The sequence below is a fragment of the Sphaeramia orbicularis genome, chromosome 16, assembly GCF_902148855.1.
Source record: "Sphaeramia orbicularis chromosome 16, fSphaOr1.1, whole genome shotgun sequence".
Classification (NCBI taxonomy): domain Eukaryota; kingdom Metazoa; phylum Chordata; class Actinopteri; order Kurtiformes; family Apogonidae; genus Sphaeramia; species Sphaeramia orbicularis.
Window position 1 is genome coordinate 35,464,509 of NC_043972.1, and position 27,762 is coordinate 35,492,270.

A 27,762-nucleotide genomic window follows, 5' to 3' on the forward strand; every position below is an offset into this window, starting at 1 on the left:
AACTATGTTTATAGATGTAAAAAGTTGTTTTCCTTTGAACCACACATTATTTAAGATGATGCTGAGCTGATGCAGTGATGCTGAGGGAAGCACCACATGCTCCTGTTTTTAGTTTGTAGTGCAGGAGCTTTAGATGGAGGTGATGAAGAGCAGCCCCTCCTCCCTCCTCCCTCTTCTGTCTTCTCTCCTCCCTCACCTCGACACGGTGTCTCCAGCTCAGTCCCCGGTGCCTGCTTCACCCTCCTACCTCAGTGGCCTTAAATCAGCGTCAAACCCAAGACCCGAAATCTCATCATCATCATCATCATCATCAGCTTGTGGAGCAACGAGGATGTCTTCAGCACAAACCTCCTCATAAAGTCAACTAGTTAAGGTAAGCGGTGTTTCCTGTGCTCTTATGGATGTGCAGCCTTTGGCTTCATCAGCTGAATATCCACTTTACTCATGTGCTCCTATCACCGCATCGGCGTTGGAAGTTCCACCACAGCCGCTAAAATAACCCGCATACAGTCACTACAGTTACTTTGTGCGGCTGATTTTCAGTCTCCCACCTTTGGTGCTGGAGAAGTTTTTGTAGTTCGTTATTAGTCACAGCATTTCCTCAAACTCATTGTGAAAGTCTGAATTGAAACCAGTCTAAGTTCACTTTAAACAGAACTTCCTTTAACGAAAAGCACAAGCCTCCTTTACAACTGATAAAAACGCATGATTTTTATCTTTACAAGAGTTTTTCAAGGCTTGTTGTTCTTTGTTTGCACTTAGTATCTTGATCTCTAATTTCGTTTCATTCAGTTGTCATATGGCTGCCACACAAACTATAATAATAATAATAATAATAATAATAATAATAATAATAATAATAATAATGATGATGATGATGATGATGATAACAATAATGATGATGATAATAATAATTGATTTGTTTGATGTATTTATTTCGAATATGAATGTCAAAACAGAATAAAATAAACAAAGCACTAAACATAAAACACATAATACATATTCGAAAAGGAGTAAGATAATAATAATAATAATAACAATAACAATAATAATAATAATAATAATAATAATAATAATAATAAGCAAATGGAACTGATGAGGTCTCTTGGATGAGAGACGGATGAATGATGAGAACTTATACAGACAATAATCATCATCATCATCATCATATATCATTTAAAGGTGTGTTTCAAAACATACACCCTCTTTCAAGAATCAGATCAATTAAGCAATACAATAATAGCTTACACATAATTCACAAACTATTACAAATATGAAATAAAATAAATAGACCAGTTGGAAAGAGTTTTGAGGTGTAATTCAATAATGCGAAGAGAGTCTATAGTGCTGTTATTTACCTATATTTGCACTGGTCCCATTGTATTGCAAAAAAACCCATCAGAACCTATGTGATTATAATGGGAAGACTGGATTAGGTCAGTTTAGTGCACCTCACACATAAGCCTGTCTATAATTATGTCTATCATCATGAATATGAATATATCCATTCTGTTGTCAGAGCATATTTATTACACATGGGCTCTCTTGTCTTTTTGTGTTCATTTTACGACAGTAGATATTACAGCCAGTGTTATTAGTGTTTATTACTGTCATAATTAAAACAGGGAGAAAGAACTTAAAAACCACTGAGATTACCACAAATTCATTTTGACTCCTTCAGACACACAATAGTATTATAAGAAGTGTTTGTTTTTCTGGTGTAAATGTTGTTTAGTGTTGCATTTCATCGCCATACTTTTCATTAGGGATCGTTGTTGTCACAAATAACAAAAACACATGTTCTTGTGAGACAAAGAAGCCTAAAAAGGTGATGAGATATTCAGTACGCCTTTCGTCCCCTGACAGTTGGGTTTATGTCACAAGGGCATTGTGGGTCCATGGTAGGGTTATGGAAGCCGCTATAGTCACACATGGAGCATGAGACAGAGAGACAGGAATGTGACAACCGAAACACTGAAGAGAGTAGAGAGGTGAGAAGACATGGCAAACAAATCTGTCACACTCTAAAGATGCGGTATAAATAGTGTAGAAATTGAAGAGAGAGCACACAGTAAAAGACAAGAGTGTATGACAGGGCAAGAGACGACACTGGAAACTGTAGCTGAAAGCCGATCGGCCCAATTCACATGGAGAGAGGAGTATTGATCGGAGGCTCGCTGCCTCAGGCCCCTGTCTGCCATACTGTTTGTGTCTTCTAGTATGCACTACAAAACCAACACAAAGAGGGAGAACGCTGCTTTTCTGCAACTTCATCCCTCAGTCTGTCTCTCCATTACTTAGCGGAGATAAAATACAGTGAGCGCAAGCAGTGAGGTGTGTAATATTAACAGGTCAGCATAAATGCAACAGACGAATAAGGAGTGAGGGAAAAGTGAGAGAATGTGCAGAGGAGAGGAGAGGAGAGGAGAGGAGAGGAGAGGAGAGGAGAGGAGAGGAGAAGAGAAGAGAAGAGAAGAGAAGAGAAGAGAAGAGAAGAGAAGAGAAGAGAAGAGAAGAGAAGAGAAGAGAAGAGAAGAGAAGAGAAGAGAAGGGGGTTTTGCTGTGCTGTGAGTCCGGCAGAGGAGAAAATGCTGCTCCATTACTCTTCCTCTTTGTGGATTGGAGGACACTGACAGTGGATCTGGCCCAGTCACTGGTCCCCAGACGCTGTGTGCCACAGAGACAGATGTAGCTTTCTGCTGAATGTCATTTCCTCATTATGGTTTGAACAGACTAGAGACGCTCTGGTGTGTGTTAGTGTGTGTGCTGTTGTGATACTTGAGTGATTTTTATCATTTCTCTGTGAAGAAAATAAATGTTTTTCACCCACCCCTGAAACTAATGGAGGTAAATGACAGAGTTAATCACTGGCTGTTTCTTACATTTTATCTCAGAAGAAAATACCTGTGATGCATGTTTTCAATACTCCCACCATCTTTTTTCTGAGTCTTTCTCCCTCTGTCCTTTCTTCCTTAAAGCCAATTACTCAGATGTCTCCTTATCCTGGTCTTGGTTCTCTCTGCAGATAGTCCCATGGGCCATAGCAGAAGGAAGCCGGTAGAGTGGAGATGTTCAGAAAGAGACCTCCTCCAGGCAAGTAGATGACCCTGAACACATGTATCACCCACCAGACTCTTGCTATTAATTTAAATAAATGGCTGCATTTGGATAGCACTTAAGCACATCACCTTATAGGTATAGGTGTACACAGGATGGAAGGAGGATGTAGGTTTCTAATTGGATTTGGCGCACCAAGTGTTGAGGTGTTCAGGAATGTTATTTCAAGTACAAGTGTGTAGACAGTCACATGTTAACTGTACTCAACCAGTCAAAACTTTTCCATATACAAATGTCATTTCTGGAGACACTGGAACATGATCTAAAATGCAGTACAAATTAAAGGGGTCATATTTTGCTAAACCCACTTTTATCAGTCTGTGGTATATTTATTTGTGTATTTGGACCCTAATAGTTCAAAAAGTTTGAATTTGAACTCTCCACATGCTGCAAAGCTATCTTTATATTCATTTTGGCAGAAATTGAGTGGATTCTACAACCTGTTTTAACTCCTGCTTAATTTGTTACATCTATAACTAGTTGCGTCATGACATTTGCACATATAAGGTCAAGACTTCCGACGAACATTTCTCTGAGTACGACATAACTGTTTATCAGCAGCAGCGATTGTAGTCCATACTGAAAATATGTCTAAACTTCGAGCTGATTACCTAAAATGTTCAATTGTTGGTTGAACGGCACAGAGCGGCACAGCCTACAACCTAGAGGGGTTGGGGCCTGAAGTGGCTCATTTGCATTTAAAGGGCCAGCGCTCAAAATGACCTTCCTGGTGTCATTACTTGGAAATAGGGTTGAAGATGGACCTGTGGAGTTGAATTAATGAAGAATTCAGACCCAAGCATAGCATTTACAGTTTATGTAGACCACAGGGGAATGTTTTAAAATGCATTATTCCTTTTAAAAACAGCAAAATGCCACTCCTTTAAAATGTTTTTTTTTTTTAAAGCTGCAATGAGCTGAATCTAAGGGAAAAGAATGTGAGAAAAGAGAATACGAGGGGGGGCTGAAAAGTTCATAGCTTGACTAAGAAGGAGTTATTCCTCAGCAATGAAACTTGGCATACATTAAATTCAACCTCTCCTGATACTAATTGCATGGTTTCCTTCCAGATAAACCGAGACATTTGGTGAACCATCCGTGACACTGGGGTCTTAACAAATGTCTGCAGAAAAAGGGGTTAGCCCCCAAGGACATTCATGCTGACATGGTTGCTATAGGGGATGATGCTCCAGCTTTATCAACTGTGCAAAACTGGGAAGCTGAATTCAAGAGGGGTAGGGAGAACGAGGGAGGGGTGAAAAGCAAGCATTTTCATGAAATGTCTTTAGTACTACTTTTCAAAGTCCTAAATTATTTATCCAATGTGGAAACCATGCAGTTAGTATCAGGAACGGTTGAATTTAATGTATGCCAAGTTTCATTGCTGTAGAGTAACTCCTTCTTGGTCAGGCTATGAACTTTTCAGCCCCCCCATATATATATATATATATATATATATATATATATATATATATATATATATATATATATATATATATATATATATATGTGTGTGTGTGTGTGTGTGTGTGTGTGTGTGTGTGTGTGTGTGTATATATATATATATATATATATATATATATATACACACATATATACAGGGTGGGGAAGCAAAATTTGCAATGAACATTTAGTTGTTTTTTCTCAACAGGCACCACGTCAATTGTTTTGAAACCAAACATATATTGATGTCATAATCATACCTAACACTATTATCCATACCTTTACAGAAACTTTTGCCTATATGAGTAATCAGGAAAGCAAACGTCAAAGAGTGTGTGATTTGCTGAATGCACTCGTCACACCAAAGGAGATTTCAAAAATAGTTGGAGTGTCCATAAAGACTGTTTATAATGTAAAGAAGAGAATGACTATGAGCAAAACTATTACAAGAAAGTCTGGAAGTGGAGGAAATGTACCAAAGCTTTTATTAAAGCTCTCAAATCCAAAATCCTAAAGGATCCAACCAAATCCTTGAGAAAAATGGCAATTGAACTTGAGGTAGACAACAAGACCGTTAGAAATGCAGTAAAATATGATTTGAAGTTAAAATCTTACACAAGAACACCAAAACACTTGTTGACAACAGCAACAAATCCAACTTTAGCAATTTTTGGGAATCATGTTTATGGCCGCCTTCTAGCCCAGATCTAAACCCTCTGGATTCTGCTATTTGGGGCATTTTAGAACATGCTACCAATAGAACATCACACAGCAATGTCGACTTTCTTAAAGATACTATTAAAGAAGAATGGGAGAAGTTGTCACCCGAATATTTGAGGAACACTTGCGCAAGTTTCAGGAAGCGTGTGAAGGCAGTTATTGAGAAAGAAGGAGGACACATAGAATAAAAACATTTTCTATTATGTCAATTTTCTTGTTGCAAAATAAATTCTCATGACTTTCAATAAACTAAATGGTCATACACTGTCTTTCAATCCCTGCCTCAAAATATTGTAAATTTTGCTTCCCCACCCTGTATATATATTCTCTCTTTCCACATAAAAAGAATAAATCCAGAAACCAGGGAAAGGTGTACTTCTCATACTCACTCCAATATGCTGAAAAATCATTGTGGAATTTTATCCATTGTTACCGAAAACACTGCAGCTTTTACTTTTTTTTATTATAGGTACAAAGAAAGATTTTCAGCATTTCCATTGTCCAACAAATGGTATTTTGTAAATATAAAGAGATTTACATTTTGACACCTGAAATGTACTAAAAAAGCTGATACAGAGGCATGTTTATCACTTTATTACGTGGGTTTTCCTTTTTATTACACTGTTTAATCAATTTGAACTGAAGATAGTAATGAATGCACCTTTGGGACTAGATTAGATAAGACTAGATAAGACTTCATGATGTCCATACATTTTCAGTAGAGGACAGATGAGGATTGCGGACAGGACAGTTGGACACACACCACACACACACACACACACACACACACACACACACACACACACACACACACACACACAAAGACTATGAAAACACACTGTTGTAAATCATGCAGAATCAGACCTGGTATCAGCCTGATGAAATAGCCACATACTTCCCTGGAACAGATGTTGACGTCTTTGTGCTTCAGTGAGGTTGTTTACATGACCTCAGTGATCTGCTGATACTTGGGAATAATCAGATAATTGTAATAATTGGATGTGACACTTTTACACACACTTTGGAAATGTGATAAACCTGGTTTAGACGTTTCAGATATTTTGCGTAACACATTGTCAGTTTCATTGTTTTCACAGTTCATGATTAATTACCATTAAATAGACTGTACCATCATTAACTGGATCATCATCAGATAATAGAATTTCAGCTATGGCTCAGCAATTGTTGAGCTGTATGATGTATTTTGTATTTTTTTATGAAGGTGCAGTAATGTGCACCTATAATGTGTCTGAGAAGTATGTGCTTAGTGTGTGCCCAATGTAATTTCAGAAAAACACACATACACACATTTGTGGAGTGTGTGTATCAGCATGTGCTGCACACTACTTAATGTATCGATTCGGCACGAGGCCTGTCGTGCAGCACGTGCTCGGTCACCTGCCGGCCTGCCCACTGCAGTGCACCTTTATCTCCTGAAACGTGTAGGAAACAAGAACACTGCACGAGCCATTTTGGATCCGAACCTCGGTCGCAGGCTGCGGTCTGCCTCTTACTGTGAAGATCCAACATGGCGCCCAGTTTCCAGAATGTGGGAAAATCCTGCGGATGCGGTTGCCATGGTAACCTCCTCACGCTCCTCGTTTGTGCGGTTACGTAATGCCTAAGTGTGTTTATGTTGTGGAGGAGACTTGTAAGAAGATGCAGACTTTGCACTTGGGGCCGTAATTTATCGATTAGTCTGCCGTGGTCCATAATGGATGTGTACTTGTACTTTTATCGATAGGTTTAGAAAACTTCTGTGTAGGTTTATAAAAGAACACTGAGCATTTATTTTAAGGACCTTTAATCAGAGTTTGTGGCCAATAGATTAACTGAGAGGGTATTGATCTGTTAGGAAGATAAACCCGAGTGTTTCCACGGCTCGAGGAGAGAAAAGGAGGAAGGGATGGACCGACGGTGTGCGCGTGTACGTGTGCGCGTGTTCGTGGGAGACGGAGCAGAGATGGGACAGAGCTCTGTTACTCCAACTTGACTGAAGATGTGGCGATGATCCGTCCTGGAAACAGCGCACATCTGAGTTAAACAGTCAAGATGACAGTGGCTAAAGACATCTCGGACAAATGGTTCCCTATCGTCCTCCCTCTGCAAAGAAAGAAACAGACGGGACTTGATGGAGTGAAACCGAAAAAGAGGCGGACTTCAGGTACGAGTTTCCGTCAACAATGATCTGCCTTTTCTATGAGCATCAGTTGACTGAGGTTACAAGTTTCAAATAAACATCATTCTTCATCCTCATCCCACCTGAGTCCAGTTTATTTCCTGCCTCTATCATTTTCACCACTCATCCCATTTATACTGAAGAGTGTGTTTGTGTGTGTGTTCTAATGCTTATTGTGTAATTACTGAGCTTTCGAATCTGTTTACTATTGTTAAACATCATCATGTGACATCAACTGACAAACACTCAAAATAATAATAACAACAGGGAAACACATCTATAATTCTAACCTCTGTTATTTTCACAGTGTTTTGGCTGAATGCCTTTATTCTGTATCTCTCCTTGAAATAATATATGTGCCAATAAATAGACATTAGATTGTGCAAATGATTGTATACTGTTGATTTGGTGAAGCTTCAGCAGAATTTGTGCTGATTGTACTGACTGGATTTATGTGAGTTCATTCAAATCTGATTTCTGCGTTCATACGAGGCTGATGCCCTTGTCTGTGACTCCAGAGACGCTGATCAATCTACAAGGCGCCAGCCTGCACTGTCACTGTACTGCTTTGTCTGTATTCTCATTCCTTAGCTTAACTATCACAAATTACTCTGGAATTGCACCTTCATCTGACCTCCAGCCCACCAGTCTGTCACTATGTCACTAGCATCATTTTCCAACAAATTAGATCACTCTGTGCACGCGCATTACTGCAGACAATTGTGCTATCCCATTTTCATCTAATTAAATCAGCCACTGAGTGATGGTTGCTTCTCTGGAGTCAAATCCTGACTCAGGTTGAGTCTTGGCAAGAACACCAGCATTTCCTGTGGTCATTATTTTAAAGAGTTAAATCTCTATATCCTGTGTTGTGTGAGCGTGTGTGTTATTGGAGCTGTGGCACGTGTCCTCACATCTCTGTCCATGGGGGAAGAGTGTTAAAGAGACACAGGATTAGATTGAGTGCCTTTGGATTGGGCTACAGTTAGTCATTCCCTGTAAGAGAGTATGATACCAAGTATTTTAGTTTGAATCAATATTTATGTACAGCTTTACTCTATGTGTCTCAGTTGATTATGGAAACCTTATGCTCAGAGCAGAGTAAGCCTGCCACTGAAGGTTTCTCAGTAATGGAGCTTTATAGATTTATATAGAGTTGCTGTGTAGCATCTAGTCTGTGTCAGGGCTTCTGATGCCCTTGAAACTATCAGAGACATTAAACACTCAATGGGCAGTTTGCTAAAGATGCTCATGCAGGTTGGGTTGGTTATTGTGTGCAGCAGCTGCTGGGACAGACATTGTGTGATCCTCATATTATGCCTTTTTGCTTCTGTGTTTACCTGGCAAAAGCATTTTGCCTTCTTCAAAAAAGGTTAATGTAGCCTTGGCACTTCCTGTCAAACAGAGCTCTCTGGTGAACACTTGCCCCGGAAAACAACTACCTTTAGGTGAGCTGGAGAAGTGCCAGAGGGAAGATAACAAGGAGGGAAAGGACAACAGAGGTTCTACACTTGCAAAGCCAGAATGAGATGATGTTTTGTATACTGCCCATCATTTTAAAGTGAGGACACACTGTATCAAATACCAGCAGCCCAGAATTTTATTCTTATGTAGTGCAATTTAATATAGATTTGAAGTCTAACAGTTCTCACAGCCTCATCTTAGGTCCTCAGTAGAACAAACATTGCAAACTGATACCTAAACCACTGCTCAGTTAAGTTTTAACCTATTTTCTGAATCCTGATTCCACTCAGCTGCTGTATTGTATATGAAGAATAAGTATTATTGTTAAATAGTGTTGTTGTTTTTTTTAAATGAACTATCTCAATTGTGGTGGTCCACATAGGCCCAATCCCAATTCACCCCTTGGCCCTCCCTCTTACCCCTCCTCCTTGGCCCTCCACTTGGCACTACCCCTTGAAATGGAGTTGCAACGAAATGGGACAGCCCTTTGAGACCTGTTACGTCATCAGCAGTCTGCTGTAAACAGATGAGACAACTTTGTGAAAGAATTCACTGTGCCATCATCAGCTGTAACCGTCTGTTATATGGGCTTTGGTCATCGTTTTGCAGCTATCAACTATAAACCGCAGAAATGTGGTCTATAACTTTGAAACGGCATTAAATGGACAATCAAATGATTAAGTTATTTATGAAGAAAACATGTACATTTGTGTGTTTCTTTCATCACACTACTCCACTTTTTTACTGTGTTTACCTCCATCTTGCCAATGATTCCAACAGAATTTTAGGAGATTTGTCATACCCCTCAGTTTGTAGTGTGGTCCTGGAAAATCTCCGTTTAAAGAGCCAAACAGCCCTCCCCCTTAGCCCTTCCCCTCCGACTCGAGAATCGGGACACCCCTACCCCTTTATGTGAACAGGCAAAATGGAGGGGTAGAGGCAAGAGGGAGGGCCAACGGGTGAACTGAGATTGGGCCATGGTCTCCCAGATATTAGTGCATAACATTTAAGGTAGAAGTGTACTGCACAAGACAATGCTAACCCACATGCTGCATCTGCTACAACAGCATGTCCCAAATATTTGGAGATGTGTTGCTGCCATTAAATTCAAAATAAGCTTTTTTTTTGGTTATAATAGTAAGTTTTCTCAGTTTAAATATTTGACATGTTTTCTATGGTCTGCTGTGAATAAAATATGGGCTTATGAAATTTGCACATCAATGCATTCCAACTGAAAAATGTATTATTATTATTATTATTAGTAGTAGTAGTAGTAGTAGTAGTAGTAGTAGTGGTAGTTATGATGAGTTTAATGGTGTTTTACTATAATTCTCATCTAACTTGTACTTAACTGCTTTTACTAAATTGTATGTATTATATCAAATTTGTTTTCATTCTGCTGTTACTCTTTTATTGTTGTGTTGTAAAGCACTATATAAATAAATGTATTATTATTATTTGTGGTAGTGGTGATGGTATCAGTATCAGTAGTTGTAGTTGTAATAGTAGTACTATACTACCCTTGATGCTTTGGCAATATTTTTACCATTTCATTCATGCCTAAAGTACACTGAACTGAGTTGAATATTATCATCTGTCAAGAAATTAAAATGTAAAACAAAATGTGAGTCTTGGAATAGTTTGTATTTTTAAACAGGGTAAATTCACTCATAATTGCTGCATTAATTGCTGTCCTTTTATGTGACAACTAAAGCGAGCTCCTGCAGTGTGTAGAGGCTTGTTTTTATTTGGTACAGCTGAAGACAGATGTATTTTGTGAGTTGTACAAGGTAGGACAGGACTTCACATTGCTGCAGAAACACAGGAAACCACAGTGTCTTTGTTTATGTGTGTGCATGTCATTATTGTTGTCCTATGTGTCATCAAGTCAAAAGCAATAAAGGACTGTGAGGTTTCAGACCAGCAGCACCTCTGTGCATGGCATATTGGCATGTTGCATATGACCACTTTGGCTAAATTTTATCTATCTGTGTGTGTGTGTGTGTGTGTGTGTGTGTGTGTGTGTGTGTGTGCATGTGAACTGTTTACTGCTCTGTGCAGAAAAACAGGCCAGTCATTTCATTTTAAAAAGCGGTTTCATCAATATTAGAGGCGACAGACCCAGCGGGGGAGAAGGTGGGGGGGACGTTTCATCAGCACAGACAGAAACCTAAAAACAGCAAGAGAATAAACACCAGCATCAGGAGGCGATAACATGAAAAAAACAGAGATTTGACTGTTTTTGATGTTTTATTCTCTGCAGATTTAAGTAATAGAGTATAATGTAAAGGTCTGAGACTTTTGTTGACTTACAGGAATGAACCCACACTCAGCTGTGATTATCTCCATCTGGGCTTTAAGAAAAAGAGGCAGTGGTTCATTATACATCAGGGTAATTGGTTTATTTATTGGTGCCGATGTGTGTATGAGAGACATAGTGATTATGCCTGGCCTTCTGTCTCCTGTGATAATGTTCAAGCAACGTCCTGCAGACACATCTTCATTGATTTATGAACCGATTGATGTAACATAGCGGACTGTTCATCTTGCGTCTGCCTCCTTCACTTTCTTCAGACAACATTAGTGTTATTGACAGTTGCATGCACACAAATGTAGCGGCTTGAGCGCTTTCTCTATATCAGGGGTCTCAAACATGCGGCCCGTGGGCCAAATGCAGCCCGCCAAAGGTTCCAGTCTGGCCCGTGGGATGTTTTTGTGAAGTCAAAATTCCGGTCTTGAATTGAATTAAGCAAAAAAAAAAAAAAAAAGCTTGAATTAAAGAAAAAATGTTTAATTAAGCAAAAAAAAATCTTCAATTAAGTAAAAAAAAGTTGAATTATGCAAAAAAAATCTTGAATTAAGCAAAAAAATCTTGAATTAACAGCTTCAAATTTTTTTCTTTGTTTTATTGCAAAAAATAACATTAAATTATGAGAATATTCACGTTTACAAACTATCCTTTAACAATAAAACATGAATAACTTGAACAAATATGAACAACCTGAAATGTCTAAAGAAAATTAAGCACAATTTTAACTATTTTCTGCCTGTTAGTAAGTGTTTAGTGTCTTTGTGTGTCTGCTCGAGGTTTCTGCCTGTTAAAGGGAAGTTTTTCCTCGCCACTGTCACCAGTCACAAGTGTTTGCTCCTGGATGATTCTGTTGGGTTTCTGTAAATTTGATTTGATTTGATTTTATAAAGCACTTTGTAACTCTGTCTGTGAAAAGTGCTCTATGAATAAAATTTACTTACTTACTTTGTAGATCTGATCCATAATGCACATGTAGAAATGATAAGTTGAGGCAGAATATTGTTAAAATTGCACTTATTTTTCTTAATAAATTTCAATTTTTTCAGGTTATTCACATCTTTTTGTTTGGATAGTTTATAAAAGGAAGTATTTTCATAATTAAATATTTTCTTTTTCTTTACACTAAAACAAAGACAAAAATTTGGAGTTGTTCATAATTTATAGGTTATTATGTTATTATTTTATTGGTCCGGCCCACTGGAGATCAGATTGGGCTGAATGTGACCCCTGAAAGAAAATGAGTTTGAGACCCCTGCTCTATATGTTTGTTTTGATATCATCACTTATGACTCATTTGTCTGTTTGCTTCTGCAGAGGAGGAGAGAAGGGTCAGAGCCAATGACAGAGAATACAATGAAAAGTTTCAGTATGCGGTAAGATTGTCTCCAAGTTATGTAATTAACTTTGAACCTAAAAATATAATCGCTGTATAGGATGAGGTAATGATGATAATATACTTTTCTATGTTTTGCCTCTCAGAGTAATTGCATCATGACATCTAAGTACAACATCATCACCTTTCTGCCCGTCAACCTTTTTGAGCAGTTCCAGGAAGTAGCCAACACCTACTTTCTTTTCCTGCTCATACTGCAGGTGAGGGAAAGTGTTAAAAAAAGATGGACGATAAGATTAGATGCATTGCTGAGAAATAGAGAACAAGGAGAATCAATGCATTTGTGACTTCATGTTTAAAATGCAGAATACTGTTTGACCTCTTGTAAAGAAGTACCAGAAACTAGGGATTTTGGAAAATACTGATGTTTAGAATAACAAAAACAACAAATGTTTCCACATGTCATTATAAAAATTATTCTGCTATTTAAGTCTTTCAGCCCTTTCAGGACTTGTTTCTGTGGAGAAACTATGCATTTAAGGCTCATATTCATGGAAGATAATATAATGATGCATCCCTGCCAGTTGGCTTGAGATATGCTCTAGATACACTAGGTTCGTTAGAGGTTTTCTTGTGATCAGACAACTAGAGTTGAGGAAAGATGTTTTTACCTGCTGACGTCCTGGACCGGTGGTAGGGAAGCGGAGAACGGACACAGTTGGGTGGGGAAATTTTTTCTTGCAAAGTTTCTTGGCCCGATCAGCTATTTTTTGACACGTCACACCAGGAAGTGTTTGACAGCTCTGATGAAGGTTGAAGCTAGGGATGCAAATTATCGATTAATCCATTAATCATTAGTTGGTTGATCTTATCGATCAATTAACGATTAATTGATAAGCGGCGATTTTCCTGAGAACCTGAATTTCTGTTTCAATGGGGTCTATAAGAATAAAAGCTAAATATTGTTTATATACTTCATGAAAAAAGCATGTCATATTCCTTAAAGACTGATTTATTTTACCACTGGATACAGTACAGACAATGACATTTATGGAGTAGAACTAAATAAATTCTGCCGAGAAATTCAATTAATAAAATGGATCTGAGGAGGGGCAGTTTAGAAGAAATGGGCATTTCTGACATGATAGAGTGAGATTTCAGCTGAGACACGCCATGATCCGGTTCGAAGACCGTCTATCCCAGCTGTGGCGTCGCAGCGCTGACAAACTGGCAGCCTTCGGACAGGTGTGGAATGCTGGACAAGGGCAATTAACCAACAATTAATAATTTAATCGAGCAAATTCTTATTGACAATTAATCGATAGTCCATTAATTGCTTACATCCCTAGTTGAAGCTACACCCGAAACCAACAGCAGGTAAAACCATCTTTCCTCAGCTTTATTTGTCTGATCACAAGAAAACCTCTAACAAACATTTGGAATGGAAGACATGAGGAATGTAATTAATCTAGATACACTAGGCACCAAAACTGACCCTCTGCTTTTAACCCAACACTAGCTGAACATGCAGGAACTCACCACACACTGCAGACTAAGAGCAGTGAGCTTGAACTGAAGACCCTTCCAACAAGGTTATAATACAGTTATCCTAAAACTAAAAAAATTAAAGACTTAAACCAGAGAATATCCAGATGGGACAACAACAAACAAAGAAAAACATCACATCAACATTACTAATATTTGAGAATCTGTTATCAATAACTGTTTGTGTTTTCAATTAATCATCAATTAATCATAGTAGCTCTAATTTCAAAGATGCTCTTTCTTACCAAACCCCTTGAATTAGTATGATGGTCTAAACGGGGTCCTCTGGGTGTTTTCTATATGAAGCTCTCATTATGTCTCATAGTCTTGTTTTCCTGTGATGAACTGTGTCTGTCTCTGTCCAGTTGATACCTCAGATCTCCTCCCTGTCCTGGTTCACTACCATTGTGCCTTTAGCTCTGGTGCTGAGCATCACTGCAGTAAAGGATGCCACAGACGACTATGTGAGTATGGTTTTGTTTTTTGTTACACACCGCACATCTACACAGTCGTGCACATGGCAGGATAAGGTTACAGTAAAATACAATACAAGGACTCCTGGTTATTTTCAGCAAATTTTAAATAAAGGGTTGATGACGTAATGGAGTAAATGTGATACTTGTTCACTTCAGTTTCGTCACAAGAGCGACAACCAAGTGAACAACCGTCAGTCTCAGGTCCTCATCCGTGGCTCGTGAGTCTGTTTTCTTATTATTAAAACCAAGAGTTTAACCCATACTGTTGCTTTTTGTACTAAACTTTCTCGTCTTTTCTTTTCTTTTCTTTTTTTAGGCTCCAAAATGAAAAGTGGATGAACGTTCGAGTGGGTGATATTATTAAACTGGAAAACAACCAGTTTGTGGCAGTAAGTGTGTGACACATCAAAAACAGTACAGTCCATTATCAGTTCTCCTATTTGCTCATAGAATTATCTGCAAAACCAGCTCCTTTAAAATCATTTTAGGTCTGTATAGTCTGTGATGGTTCTTACTTTATCATAGAATAAACACTCTGACGCTAAATAGGTTTCAGTCAGTGTTCTTCATTTTAGGATGCTAACTACTGGAGTTCATATCTAACTTGTCTGCAGATGTGATTACTCTGGGACACTTTTAGCTGGTGGTGCAGCAGATACCATCATGGCATCATCAGTGTCTTGCTAATCCTGTTACTGCCAGTGCTGCACAGAGGATGCCAACCTCAGCTATTGTGTCTCTTTTCAGGCTGACCTGCTCCTGTTGTCCAGCAGTGAACCTCACGGGCTCTGTTACATCGAGACAGCTGAGCTGGACGGGTCAGAAAACACCCCACTCCTTACCATCGACTTACACACCTCACAATCTGCAGAAGCAACAGGACACTACACCTAAATTGCTGTGTATTGTATTATCTTGCAGAGAGACCAATATGAAGGTGCGTCAGTCTGTCTCGGTGACATCTGAACTCGGAGACCCCAACAACTTGGCTTCATTCGATGGTGAGATAGGAGAATACACATATCGCCCTCACAATTTAGATTTTCATTCTTCCTTTCTCACTAATATAAAAGTCAACAATTCTTAAACACAACCACAATCCACCCTCACACACTGCACTTGAGTGTGTGTGAAAACTAAACTCAAAACACACACACTTTTTGCCTTCTCATGTCAGCATTGAGCTCCAGCCTATCATCACCCGCCTTCCGACACACACAAGAGTTTCGTGTCAGCACAGCACGCCCACACACACTCCTCACCTGCTCAGGAAAATGCATTACTGCAGCAAATCAGCACACACTTTGCCTCATATCAACTTACAAAAGGTGCGTGTTTCAGCCTTTGTGTGTGACACCATGATGTCATGGGGATGATTAATTCAATACAGTATTGTCCAAGGGTATATCTGGAATATATCTGTTACTTGAATTGGATTTTAGACTTGTATGGCAGACTATCTAATTTAGAGTTGTGTGTATCTGTTTACTTCTGTGTGTGAAGGTGAGGTAGTGTGTGAGCCCCCCAACAACAAACTAGATCGGTTCTGTGGCACCCTGTACTGGAGAGAAAAGAAATACACTCTGACCAACCAGAACATGCTGCTGCGAGGTTGTGTCCTCCGCAACACTGAGGCCTGTTATGGTCTGGTCATCTTTGCAGGTCAGATAGCTTCTCATTGTGTATTTGTGTAAGAAATGTGTAATAGGATGCACACATCAGGTCTAACTTCCTCTGTTTCTGTCCTAGGCCCAGACACCAAACTGATGCAGAATAGTGGTCGCACCAAATTTAAGCGTACGAGCATCGATCGTCTGATGAACACTCTGGTCCTCTGGGTAGGACATCCCAAACCTCTCACTTTCATGGCTCATCACCATTTCAGGGCATGATCTCAGTGGCTTGAATCTGATTTCATATCCCATATAATAATGTTTTCCACCCAAATATGGACTTATCTGTCCAGAGATCCAAATTGGAGATATTGGATTGTACATTTCTATTTGTTTATGATCCTTAATGTTTCCCCGTCTGTGTGTTTCTGTCAGATCTTTGGTTTCCTGGTGTGTATGGGTGTGATTCTGGCTGTGGGTAATGCAGTGTGGGAGAGAGAGGTGGGCTCTTTGTTTCAGAGCTACCTGCCCTGGGACCCTCCTGTAGACAACTTCCTGTTCTCTGCCTTCCTCTCATTCTGGTCCTATGTCATCATTCTTAACACCGTGGTGCCTATCTCTCTGTATGTAAGGTAGGGAATCCAAAATATGATCTGTAATCCATTTACAACAGCAGTGTATTTATCAAAGCTAAATGACAAAAGTATGGAAGCCCAATTCTGAAGAAAAAAAAGAGACACAATCATAGAAAGAAAAGATCTCAGCTATGAAGGAATAAAGATGGAGACACAAAATACATCTCTTTTTATTGGAATAAAGCCATTTTTATGTATATAATATTTTATATAATACTTCTATGGAAAAATCACCATTTATTTTCAGTGCCTTCTATGTGACTTCATATCTATGCCAAACTGTGGTAATTACTCTATTGGACAATGAAACACATAGAATTTTCTTGGATTTTAGTAGTTCTTGCATTTTCTATCAACACTTTTATGTAAAAAATTGCTTTTTTTTCAATGTCACAGGACAATAAACCATAACAAGGCTCAATGTTTTTCATCATTATTATGAAATCCTGATATTACGATGAGAAAGAAAATGACTCAAATTTTTTCTTGAGTGAATGAAATGCACTTCTATACAAAAGTTTATATGCAGCAATTCCTTAATGTTTATATATATTAATATAAAGGAGATATTGAAGCCACATTTAGACAATTCCTAAGATGAATTATGCCCATACAAAACCCTGAATACTATTTTTTCATAACGACTGTTTCAGTTCCTTCAAACCCTTACTCTTGTAGCCTGCTTTTCCTACTCTGGGACTCTTTGCATGGGACTGATGGCTCTGTCTACAAATTAACCTGAAGCAATAAGACAGTGTTTGCAGATGATTGTCACTCATCTCTCTGTTTTCCGTTCTCTCTGTCCTGTTTGTGTTTCAGTGTGGAGGTGATCAGGCTCGGTCACAGCTACTTCATCAACTGGGACCAACAGATGTTTTGCTCACAGTGCAACACAGCAGCTGAAGCCAGGACCACGACTCTGAATGAGGAGCTGGGCCAGGTGGGCACTGAACTGGTCTACCTGTAGCTCTGTAGAGAGGACTTAGTACGGGTTGGAAATGTTCTTCTGTTTTGAATTTATTACCCCGCCCCCTGAAGAGGAGGCAAGGGGTGTTGTTTTTGGTTTGGTTTGGTTTGGTTTGGCTTGGCTTGGCTTGGCTTGGTTTGTTTTGGTTTGTTTTGTTTGTTTTGTTTGTTTGTTTGTTTGTTTGTTAACATTCTTGGGAACAGAAGGTCAAAGTTCACATTTTTTATGAATTTTTAACCAATTTTTTTCCCCCATTCACTTATAATGGTCGAAATTTTAAATGTCTGTAGCAGCAAAGCTATTGCTTGAATTCATACCAAATTGGGTTTATAGATTGCCAGTGATCCAGAATAGATGCCATTACATTTTGGGAAAAGTAGGTCAAAGTTTAAATTTTTTTTGAATTTTTGAAAATCTTTTTCCCCCCATTTACTTATAATGGGCAAAATTTCAAATGTCTATGAAAAACATCAATTTTGTTTCAATTTACTTCAAACATGGCATTTGATATGCTGACATCAGCACACACATAAACATGATGACATCAGCTGGATCGATGCCGAAATAAGCTACAATACGTGCGAGGGGCGGGGTTTGTTGTGCCTGACACCACTTGTTTAGTTTGATTTTCACACTTTTACAATTCTGCGTATCCGCCATAACCTCAAATAAGAACTGAAGCTACTATAAATGTCAATAGCATTTTTTTGTGTTTGTATTTTAATGTCAAATTATTATTATTATTATGATAGTAAATAAATTTTTCATGGCTAGCTCTAATCTTAGTTTTAATAAATACTTTTTATAACTGTGTAAGATGTGAACCATTACTCATGAATTTTTTAAAATTTGTATGTATTCAGTATTAATAGATTCACAGTAAACTTTCCTGCAGGCTTAAGAGTGAGATGGAGAAGGTTAAGAAAAGACAGCTTCATATCCATTTCCCTCTGCATCATATGTATACTATAGCAGTAAAAACTGAAACATCCATTCCACTACGTACTTGAGAGAAAAGAGCTTTTCCTATGAGTTGGACTTACCTTTTTACTTGTTTCCTTTAGGTTGAATATATCTTCAGTGATAAAACAGGAACTCTCACGCAGAACATCATGAGCTTCAACAAGTGCTCTATCAACGGACAGACTTATGGTAATTACACAAACACACAAGTAAAGACACAATCCACACAGCTACAGTAGCAAGCAAGTGTATCTATCATTATGTATGATCATTATGTTTGTCTTTTATTTCAGGTGAGGTAACAGACCCACTGGGACCTCAGCAGAAGGTGAGAACCCTTTCTATGTCTACATTAACAAATGGAGGAAGATGATGTTTCTGGTGTTTTATCAGAGTCCGTGTCTGTATTTGTCTTTAGAAACTGGACTTCACTCCCTTCAACCCCCTAGCAGACCCTGATTTCTGTTTCTATGACGACACTCTTCTGGAATCAGTGAAAGTGGGAGACTTGCACACTCATGAGTTCTTTCGCGTACTTTCTCTTTGTCACACTGTCATGAGCGAGGAGAAGAGCGAGGGTGAGGAAGACGGGGGTCCGTGTGTGAGGGTGAAATGCTGTGTGTGCTCAAATCAGCACAGATGTCCAGTATTCAGTCCTGTTCCTCTGTGTGGTTTCATAGGAGAGCTTGTTTACAAAGCTCAGTCTCCAGATGAGGGCGCTCTAGTGACAGCAGCTCGAAACTTTGGCTTCGTGTTTCGCTCTCGGACACCAGGGACGATCACCACCACAGAGATGGGACAAACCGTCACCTACTCACTGCTCGCCATTCTAGACTTCAACAACATACGCAAGAGGATGTCGGTCATTGGTATGCAGGGTTTATTAGTTTCACATCAGTTTTTTAGGTTTCTTCTTTTACTTCTTTCTTTTACTTTTTATTTCACTCAGAGGAAATGTGCTGTATAATTATTAGGACTGTCAAAATTAACGCATTAACGTGGATTAATCCATTATCATTATCAATCTGATTGAAAATTTTAATGCAATTAACCCATCTGCAGCACAGAATAACTCTGAACGTCTCCGCCAGCGCATTTGGGCAGTTTATCCAGGTAGATTTAATGTCACACGTGCACAAATGGGCAGTTGATCCAGTAGTGACAGTCAGCAGAACCAGCCCATAAAGATGGAAGACACTAAACAGCACGTTGGCCCTCTGGATGGAAATATGAGTAAAAAAAAAACAAACAAAAAAAACAAGACAGAACACTTGTGTCAAGTTGTTTTGTTGAAACTGTTGAAGGTGTTTAATAAACACATTAAGTGCAGATATATTCCTTTCTTTTTTGAGTCTGTTTGCTCATGCAAAATGAAACATAATTAATACAGATTAAAAATGAATGATATTTAATCGTGATTAATCAAAATTAATCTGCAGCTGCCCTGTGATTAATCTGATAAAAATTGTAATTGTTTGACAGCACTAATAATTATATATGTTCATTTTATTTTACTATCAGACTTGCAATTTCATGAATCTCACTACCCATAAGCTAAACTGATGGTCACTGTATTGCTTTTTATTCTGTGCAGATAGAAGTACTATACATTTTTAGGTCTGTATTTTTGGACTATTAACATATAGTATACACACTTATTTTATCATTTCCACTGATGTTAATATGAGCAGTATTCAGTACACTGTCATGTCAGGACTTCAGTGCAGAAGGTGCATCTGTCAATTGTGTATCTGTTTTTTAGTCACAGATATTCATAAATCGAACCACTATAAGATGAGCCATTACACATGTTAATGTTCTGTAAGATGTCACTGCGTGTTCTTCTGATTTGTGCTCTAAAATGGCCAACCATGTAATGCAGATGTATCAGAAATGCCATGCTAGACCCCAACTCATCTAGTATAAAATCATCCATTAGCTACACTTTTCAAACAAACTTAATTAGATCTTTCTCTCTGTCTCTGCTTCCTCCAATACATGTGGGTCAAGTAACAAGACCTTAGGCCACCAGTTGAAGAGTTAATGACTGACATTTTTCATTTGTACAGGCCTCTAATTCCCAACAGCCTCTCTGTGATATCAGGTTCCTCTAACTTCTCAACTCCAACTTTCAGCCATGCAACAAGCCATTTTATTTAGTATGCTTTGTAAAATAGGTTATCAGTTTCCTTGTCTTGAGAATATTTAGTTTTGCGTGTACCTTGAAGAAAATCATGTTCAGTCCAGTTCCCAGCACAAGTTCCTTAAGATGTGAGGAACATTTATTAATCACGTTGGAAAGGAGAGGTGGCAACTTAATTTGATCAAAATGTATTTTATTTCCATCTATTCTTAAATTGCCTCTATTTATTGCAAAAAGAAAAATGTCAAGTCAGTGTTTGGACACTGTGTATGAAGGAATGGCATTGTTATTTAACCCGTGAGGACCCAGTGGGACATTTGTGGCAGTTCCCAAATTAATTTTTTTCCATATTTACCTGTCCTTAAGTGATTTATCACCGTTTATTGTAATATTATGTTCTGTATTTTGTGGGGTTTTTTTCAGTGAAATCAATTATTTTCCCACATTTAATTTGCTAATCATAGATGTTCATAAAAGCTCAGAGTAAAGTTGAAGGTTATTATATCAAAACTAGAGAAAACTGAAGTGAAAGTGACTTTTTCAGCAAAATCTATCATTAATTGAACATAAACCCAGTGTGTCCATCCACTGTCATTGATCAAACTCCATTTGTTTTACTGATGGATCAATGTTGTAGAAGATGATGGTGTTTCCATGTTCACTATGGAGCCTCTGAATGTCCAAATGGGTCATATCTGATGACCATGAAAAGTTGACAAACTGGATTTTACACCAATTATTTACGTGGATTAGTGGATCAACAAGGATTAAGCAGTTTATATCAGTAGATGATTTTGGTAGACAGTGGATGTCTGGGTCTTTATGGGTTAAAGGTTAATTGAAGGGTTATGTTGATATCTTCTATTTGTTTTCATTGTTTTTCTTTTTCAGTACGTAGCCCCGAGGGAAGGATCCGTCTGTACTGTAAAGGAGCTGACACTGTGCTCCTGGAAAGGCTCCACCCCTGTAACCAGGAACTGATGAACATCACCTCAGACCACCTCAATGTGAGTAAACACACTTAATTCAAGCACATTTTAAGATACTACCTGGACTTTACTGCCACCTAGTGTCATAAAATGTGGCTCGCTGTCCTATTTTTCTGGACACATTACCGAGGCAATGACTAAATTTAAATATATATTGTTTTATTTTCTCTCTAATTTCAGAAAAAGACAATATTCTGAGTAAGCACTTTACATGGCCAATAAAAATGCATATTTGTCTAATATTTTTGTTTACGTACAGTGGTGCATACCCCTTTAAAAATAAAGTATTTTTCAACGTACTCCAGTGGTGGCAGATGTTCCGCTGTGTGAACTCAGCCTCCTTCTTTTGTTCCCTCAAACACCTTATGGAAAAGGTCAGCGTTTCCATATTTGCTCATATACATAAACCTGTTGAACTCTTCTGCCATAATGTTTAAAAGTAAATGTGTTTCTCCTTCTGACCAGAAATTGGATTTTTCTATAAAGCATTCATCTGTACTAGACAAGTTCTCTGTCTTTACTAGAGCTGAGCATACACAGGGGCCATGTGCTGTAATCGGCAGTAAAATGCAGAAATTACATTCATTTTCCAAAGGTGTTGTACTATATCCTTCTAAAATTGGCATATCTCACATGTCTACATAGGGAAGTATTTTATTTAAAAAAAAGGTCTACTTCAAAATATCCAAGTGGAATATACTGTTTATACGACACCTGCCAAATTCAGAATATTGTCATATTTGGAATAACACTGGAATATAACCCTGTAACACCAAGCGTATCATATTCAATACATGATTACATGAGTTTTGAAGCCCTCTACATGATCAGTGTAATTTTTTTTTTTTCTTGAAAAACCTGATGTATACAATTAAATACATGCAATACACGGATAATCCACCAAGGGGGAGGAATTTGTTCACCAGAGGCCTTTCCAATGTCACTACAAGATTGTCATTAATAAGTAAGGAGGCAGAACTTTGCCAGTTTTGAAAAGGAATTACCAATTTGTTAGACATGTTTGTGTTACATTATGTTTTTGTTTGTTCAAACATAATAATATATGAGCATTTATATTTGGAAGAAAAATGTTTGGGTTCAGAAGGACCAGTAAAGGCTCCAGTTTCAAAGAACTGGACTTTTCTGTCAGTGATTTAATGGTTCAGGCTTAACAGAGATAAGTGTACATATAACCATAGCCAGTGAGCCATACATGGATATACACTACATAGACAAAAGTATTGGGACACGTTGAATTCAGGTGTTTGTTTTCCAACGGGTCTGGGCTATGACACAATAATGACAAATGTCATAATATAATCTCGTATTGTGATAAATATAATTGCATTACATTGGTTATTTTGGTTTAAATTATTATTTTTGCTTCCAAAATGTCTCAGAGATGGTTTTTACTTAATTTCTCTCAACGTTGATTTTTTTTTTTATCCATGTCTGTGACTTTAAATGTTCTACCTCTAAATTTCTAAAATATTTTTTTGTGCTCTGATTGTAAATAATAATTTTCTAACCCAACTAACCATTTGCTTTCTTCACATCTCACTTTAGAAGAAAAATGTCTTTTAAACTTTAAGGAAATATTGATGTTTATATCTCAACTTAGCATGAACAGGACATCTTACGAGCTGTAGCCATGATATTTTTGTCCAAATAATTTATAAACATTAATATTTAAAAAAATAAAGTCAGTGTTGAGAGAAATTAAGTAAAAACCATCTCTGAGGCATTTTGGAAACAAAGATAACAAACAAAACTAACCAATGCAACGCAATGCAATGATATTTATCACAGTATAAAACTATATTATGAGATTTATCATTGTCAGAAAAGAAACACCTGAATTCAATGTGTCTGAACATGTTTGTCCATATCATAAATCTGGACTTTTCATTCTGTGTGCATATCATAAGTGTTTTTACATATCAGTGTGCATATGTGTGGTTGTAGGAGTATGCAGCCGATGGACTGCGGACCCTGGCCCTGGCCTACAGGGACCTGTCTGAGGACGAGTGGGAGGCGTGGTCAGAGAGTCACCGCTGCGCTGACAAAGCCACCGACTGCAGAGAGGACCGGTTAGCTGCTGCTTATGAGGAGATTGAACAAGACATGATGGTCAGTGACAAGACGTGTGTGTTTGTGGTTTTTATTTGCTGTGTTCTTCCAGAGTGAGTTTGTGGGTTTGTGTGAACAGTTTGTCACATACATTTTTGCATATCCTGATGCCTTCCTCAAACAAAATTAAAATGGCTCCACAAAATGGGAACTTGGAGCTATTTAGAGGCATTAGTCAAATTTTGTTCAAGAAAGGGAATTTCTCTTTTTAATATAGCTGAGCAACATTTTCCAATCCAAGAGTTGCAAGAGTCTAAAAACTTAATCTTAAATCAAGGCTGTGGAGTCATATTATAAAAGTAGCTTAAGCAGTCTTTATTGTAGATTTAAATATGTTGTATAATATGGAGCTTTTCCTGTGTTTATAGCTCCTGGGTGCCACAGCCATAGAGGACAAACTGCAAGAAGGTGTCCCAGAAACCATCGCCATCCTGTCTCTGGCAAATATCAAGATCTGGGTTCTCACTGGAGACAAACAGGGTGAGATGTTCACACTTTGAGGACTTATCTATATACAGAGGATGTTTTATAGAGATGGCAGAAGCTCTGTTACGTGTTTGTTTGCACACTACTGACAATAAGTAAATCATAAGAGCTAGTCATCAACAACGTGCAGACATTATGACCACAGATGGACATTAAAGGTCCACATGCTAATTACATGTTTGCAGAAGTTCACAACTTCCAGTGTAAGCATGTAGAAATGTATGCAAAAGGACACAGTTTGTTTCAGTAGAATTCATTTTACACTTTTGTTACCAATCACTAAGTGTTAAAATCATAATATTTTCAGTGTTGGATGTCTTTTTACTCATCTATCTATGTATCTATGTATCTGTCTGTCTGTCTGTCTGTCTGTCTGTCTGTCTGTCTGTCTAGTGAAGATAATCAAAATGTCAACTTTAGATTTGTCTGAGATTTTGATGCAGCCCAGGTTGTTTCTGTCTTGCATCTGCAGTAACACACTCCCTCTGTCTCACACAGAAACAGCTGTCAACATAGGTTACTCCTGTAAGATGCTGACAGACGACATGACTGAGGTGTTTATCATAAGTGGACACACGGTTCAGAGTGTACGGCAGGAGCTCAGGTCAGTCTTTTGGTCTGGACATCTGCTGCTACATCTTTCCCCCTGCCTCTGTCTCTTTATGTCATAGAACCTTCACTCATTATTACTTAGAGACTTGAAGGTACAGATTAGAAAGAAACTAAACTGCATGATTAGGGGGAGACGGTGTGGTTAGAATCAGGTTATAAGCGCCACTATTACTTAAGCTTTGACTTAATTATTAAATAAATAAATACACAGTGCACATCTCCTCAAAACAGTCTCAGTTACTTCCATTCAATCACTCTCTCATGTCCTTGTGTATTTGTTGTCATTTATTTTACTCGGAAATTAAATCATTTTCTGAAAGAGCACCTTGGTGAAATAAGTGATATCATAACAAACAGCAAAAATACAGATAAAATTGCAATGAGAATGGAGTTCACATTATTGATACTCTTGAATATCCTCTTAAACCCTGTCTGGTCCAAATTAATAAACTATCCCTTTTTATTGTATAATCAGTGATATGGTTTACATATTTGAGTTCTTAGTAGTGAACAAAAAGTTGCATGCAAGCCTTGTGTGAGCCACTTAAATGAAGAGTTTCAGTGAGTACAGAGAAACTTCCCCTTCAGTAAACGAATGTGAAAATATCATGGGAAAATACTTGATTTTTTGCACATTTTCCATTTTACAAGGGGAAGATTCACAGCTGATGTAGTTAGTTTGTAGAAAATGTACATTGTTAGTTTTTTTGCTTAAGCTTTTGTGAATCCAAATAAAGATTAAATTCAGTTATTTCTTTAAACATTAACATTAATGTCTAAAAAGCCCAAATTTGTCACAGTACAGTTGCAGTCATTAAATGGTGTAGAATTTCCAACAATAGAAAGGTTTAAGGGTTGAAATGGTTTTGAGTTTACATCTAACTGAACAAACGTATCCCAGTCACTGCTTTTTCATTTTTGCTGCTTGTTTTGATGTTTTATTCTTTCGTTCTTTTGCTCAGCTGTACCTGTTTTCTTCTTTCATCCCTGCTGATGTCTAAATGTAGCACTGACATGTTGTGATAATATGAAGTTTGTTTTCCTCTGCAGGATGGCAAGAGAAAGGATGATTGAGTCATCACGAACAAGAGAAGGAGAGAAAGTGGAGGGAATGGAAGGGTGGGGGGAGGCCTGTTTTATGGGGAACGGTTTCAGAGAAGGACAAGAGGAAGATGATCCAGATGTTGAGGGAGGAGGGAAAAAGCTGCGGTGCCCCCCTCCTCCTCCTCATCCTCCTCCTCCACCACCTCCTGCTTCTCCTCCTCCTGCTTCTCCTTCGCCTCCTTCCAACCTCATGGACAACATTTCTGGAGAATTTGCCCTTGTAATCAATGGCCACAGTCTGGTATGAATGAAATTCTGCTCCCATACGTTACAACATATCGTTAGCCTCATAGCATAATGGCCTAAGTCATAGTTTTGGCCAAATTACAATATGTGCATAACTTCACTCTCCTAACACTGCTGCTTCATTTTATACAAATATCACAATTTGTCCAAAAAATATGACTTTGACAAATATGCTCTGAGGCTAACGATGAAGGAAAAAACTATGGGATCTATGAGAAGTTCAACTTGCCAAAAATAATATAATGATGTGTTACAATATATAGGTTCTTCTTTGTGGTAAACTATTTTTCTTCCCTGGCTATAGCTTTGAAGCACCTTCTCTTTTTTCTCCCTCTAACAGGCCCATGCCCTGGAAGCAGACATGGAGGGAGAGTTTGTGTCCACAGCATGTGCATGTAAAGCTGTTATCTGCTGCAGAGTCACCCCACTGCAGAAGGCTCAGGTGGTGGAGCTCATCAAGAAACACAAGAAGGCCGTCACTCTGGCTGTAGGAGATGGAGCTAACGACGTTAGCATGATCAAGAGTGAGTTGAGTGAGCAGAGGAGGAAGACTCAATATGTGAAGAATGGCAGAGAGGAAAGGAGGAAGTGTAACTGGATTATAGTTGAAGGAAACAGAGAAGTAGTGTAAGTGGAAATTCTGAGCAGAAGTATGGCTGTGCAAAAAGTTCAGTGTTAGTAATGGTGTCAGTGACTGTGTGGAAACGTGTTGCACAGTGATGTCTTCACCATGTTAAAGCTGGGTTCCCACAGGTGTGATACCTAGACGCTGATTTGCTTTGCACAACAAAATATTAAAAATATATAGATATTAAATATTTTAGCAAGAAATGGCACATTTATGACACTATGATTCACTGATAAGGAATGATTAAGGCACAGTCCTTTTGTTTTCCTCTAAGCATACAGGTAGTAAGTGTTGCATCACTGGGGTTATTTTTCTGCATATTTACATCATGTTTACATGCACATGCTTCCTCATCTAAGTAAAAATGTAGAAGACTTAGGCAAGTAAAAATCAGACAAACATTACAAACAGTGGTGATAGGTGGAACTGCTTCACATCCTGTGACTCACTCTTCATCCATCTCTTTTTTCTTTGTTTTAGATGCATCAGTTTTATTGATAGTACTAAAAAGATCTTTATTCTTATCTTTATTCTTTAAACATTGTAACATTGTCATATTTTACTGTGAATTGAGTTATAAGCCATTAGAAGGAACAACTTTTGATCTTCCAGAAAATGTCAAAAATACACCCACAGTATGAACATTAATAACTCATTC

General features: G+C 38.1%; 1 protein-coding gene across 2 annotated transcripts in view; it reads left to right on the forward strand.

The window, feature by feature from the left end:
* The first annotated feature begins 222 nt into the window (after positions 1-222).
* atp8b2 (ATPase phospholipid transporting 8B2) overlaps positions 223-27,762 on the forward strand; it is a 37,057-nt gene continuing 9,517 nt past the window's right edge. Inside the window, exons 1-23 of one of the 2 annotated variants that reach the window (XM_030159002.1) lie at positions 223-373; positions 3,026-3,093; positions 12,549-12,607; positions 12,714-12,827; positions 14,478-14,576; positions 14,745-14,806; positions 14,905-14,977; positions 15,336-15,406; positions 15,510-15,589; positions 16,092-16,250; positions 16,338-16,426; positions 16,637-16,833; positions 17,656-17,776; positions 18,868-18,955; positions 19,060-19,094; positions 19,185-19,344; positions 19,447-19,635; positions 21,801-21,916; positions 23,864-24,028; positions 24,397-24,508; positions 25,013-25,118; positions 26,177-26,471; positions 26,817-27,000. In XM_030159002.1, coding sequence (XP_030014862.1) covers positions 3,069-3,093; positions 12,549-12,607; positions 12,714-12,827; positions 14,478-14,576; positions 14,745-14,806; positions 14,905-14,977; positions 15,336-15,406; positions 15,510-15,589; positions 16,092-16,250; positions 16,338-16,426; positions 16,637-16,833; positions 17,656-17,776; positions 18,868-18,955; positions 19,060-19,094; positions 19,185-19,344; positions 19,447-19,635; positions 21,801-21,916; positions 23,864-24,028; positions 24,397-24,508; positions 25,013-25,118; positions 26,177-26,471; positions 26,817-27,000 — 2,599 coding nt within the window. In that variant the 5' untranslated portion in view covers positions 223-373; positions 3,026-3,068. Of the gene's footprint in view, positions 374-3,025; positions 3,094-7,332; positions 7,445-12,548; positions 12,608-12,713; positions 12,828-14,477; positions 14,577-14,744; positions 14,807-14,904; positions 14,978-15,335; positions 15,407-15,509; positions 15,590-16,091; positions 16,251-16,337; positions 16,427-16,636; positions 16,834-17,655; positions 17,777-18,867; positions 18,956-19,059; positions 19,095-19,184; positions 19,345-19,446; positions 19,636-21,800; positions 21,917-23,863; positions 24,029-24,396; positions 24,509-25,012; positions 25,119-26,176; positions 26,472-26,816; positions 27,001-27,762 lie in introns of those variants that run through there. The other variant, XM_030159000.1, reaches the window with a different exon arrangement.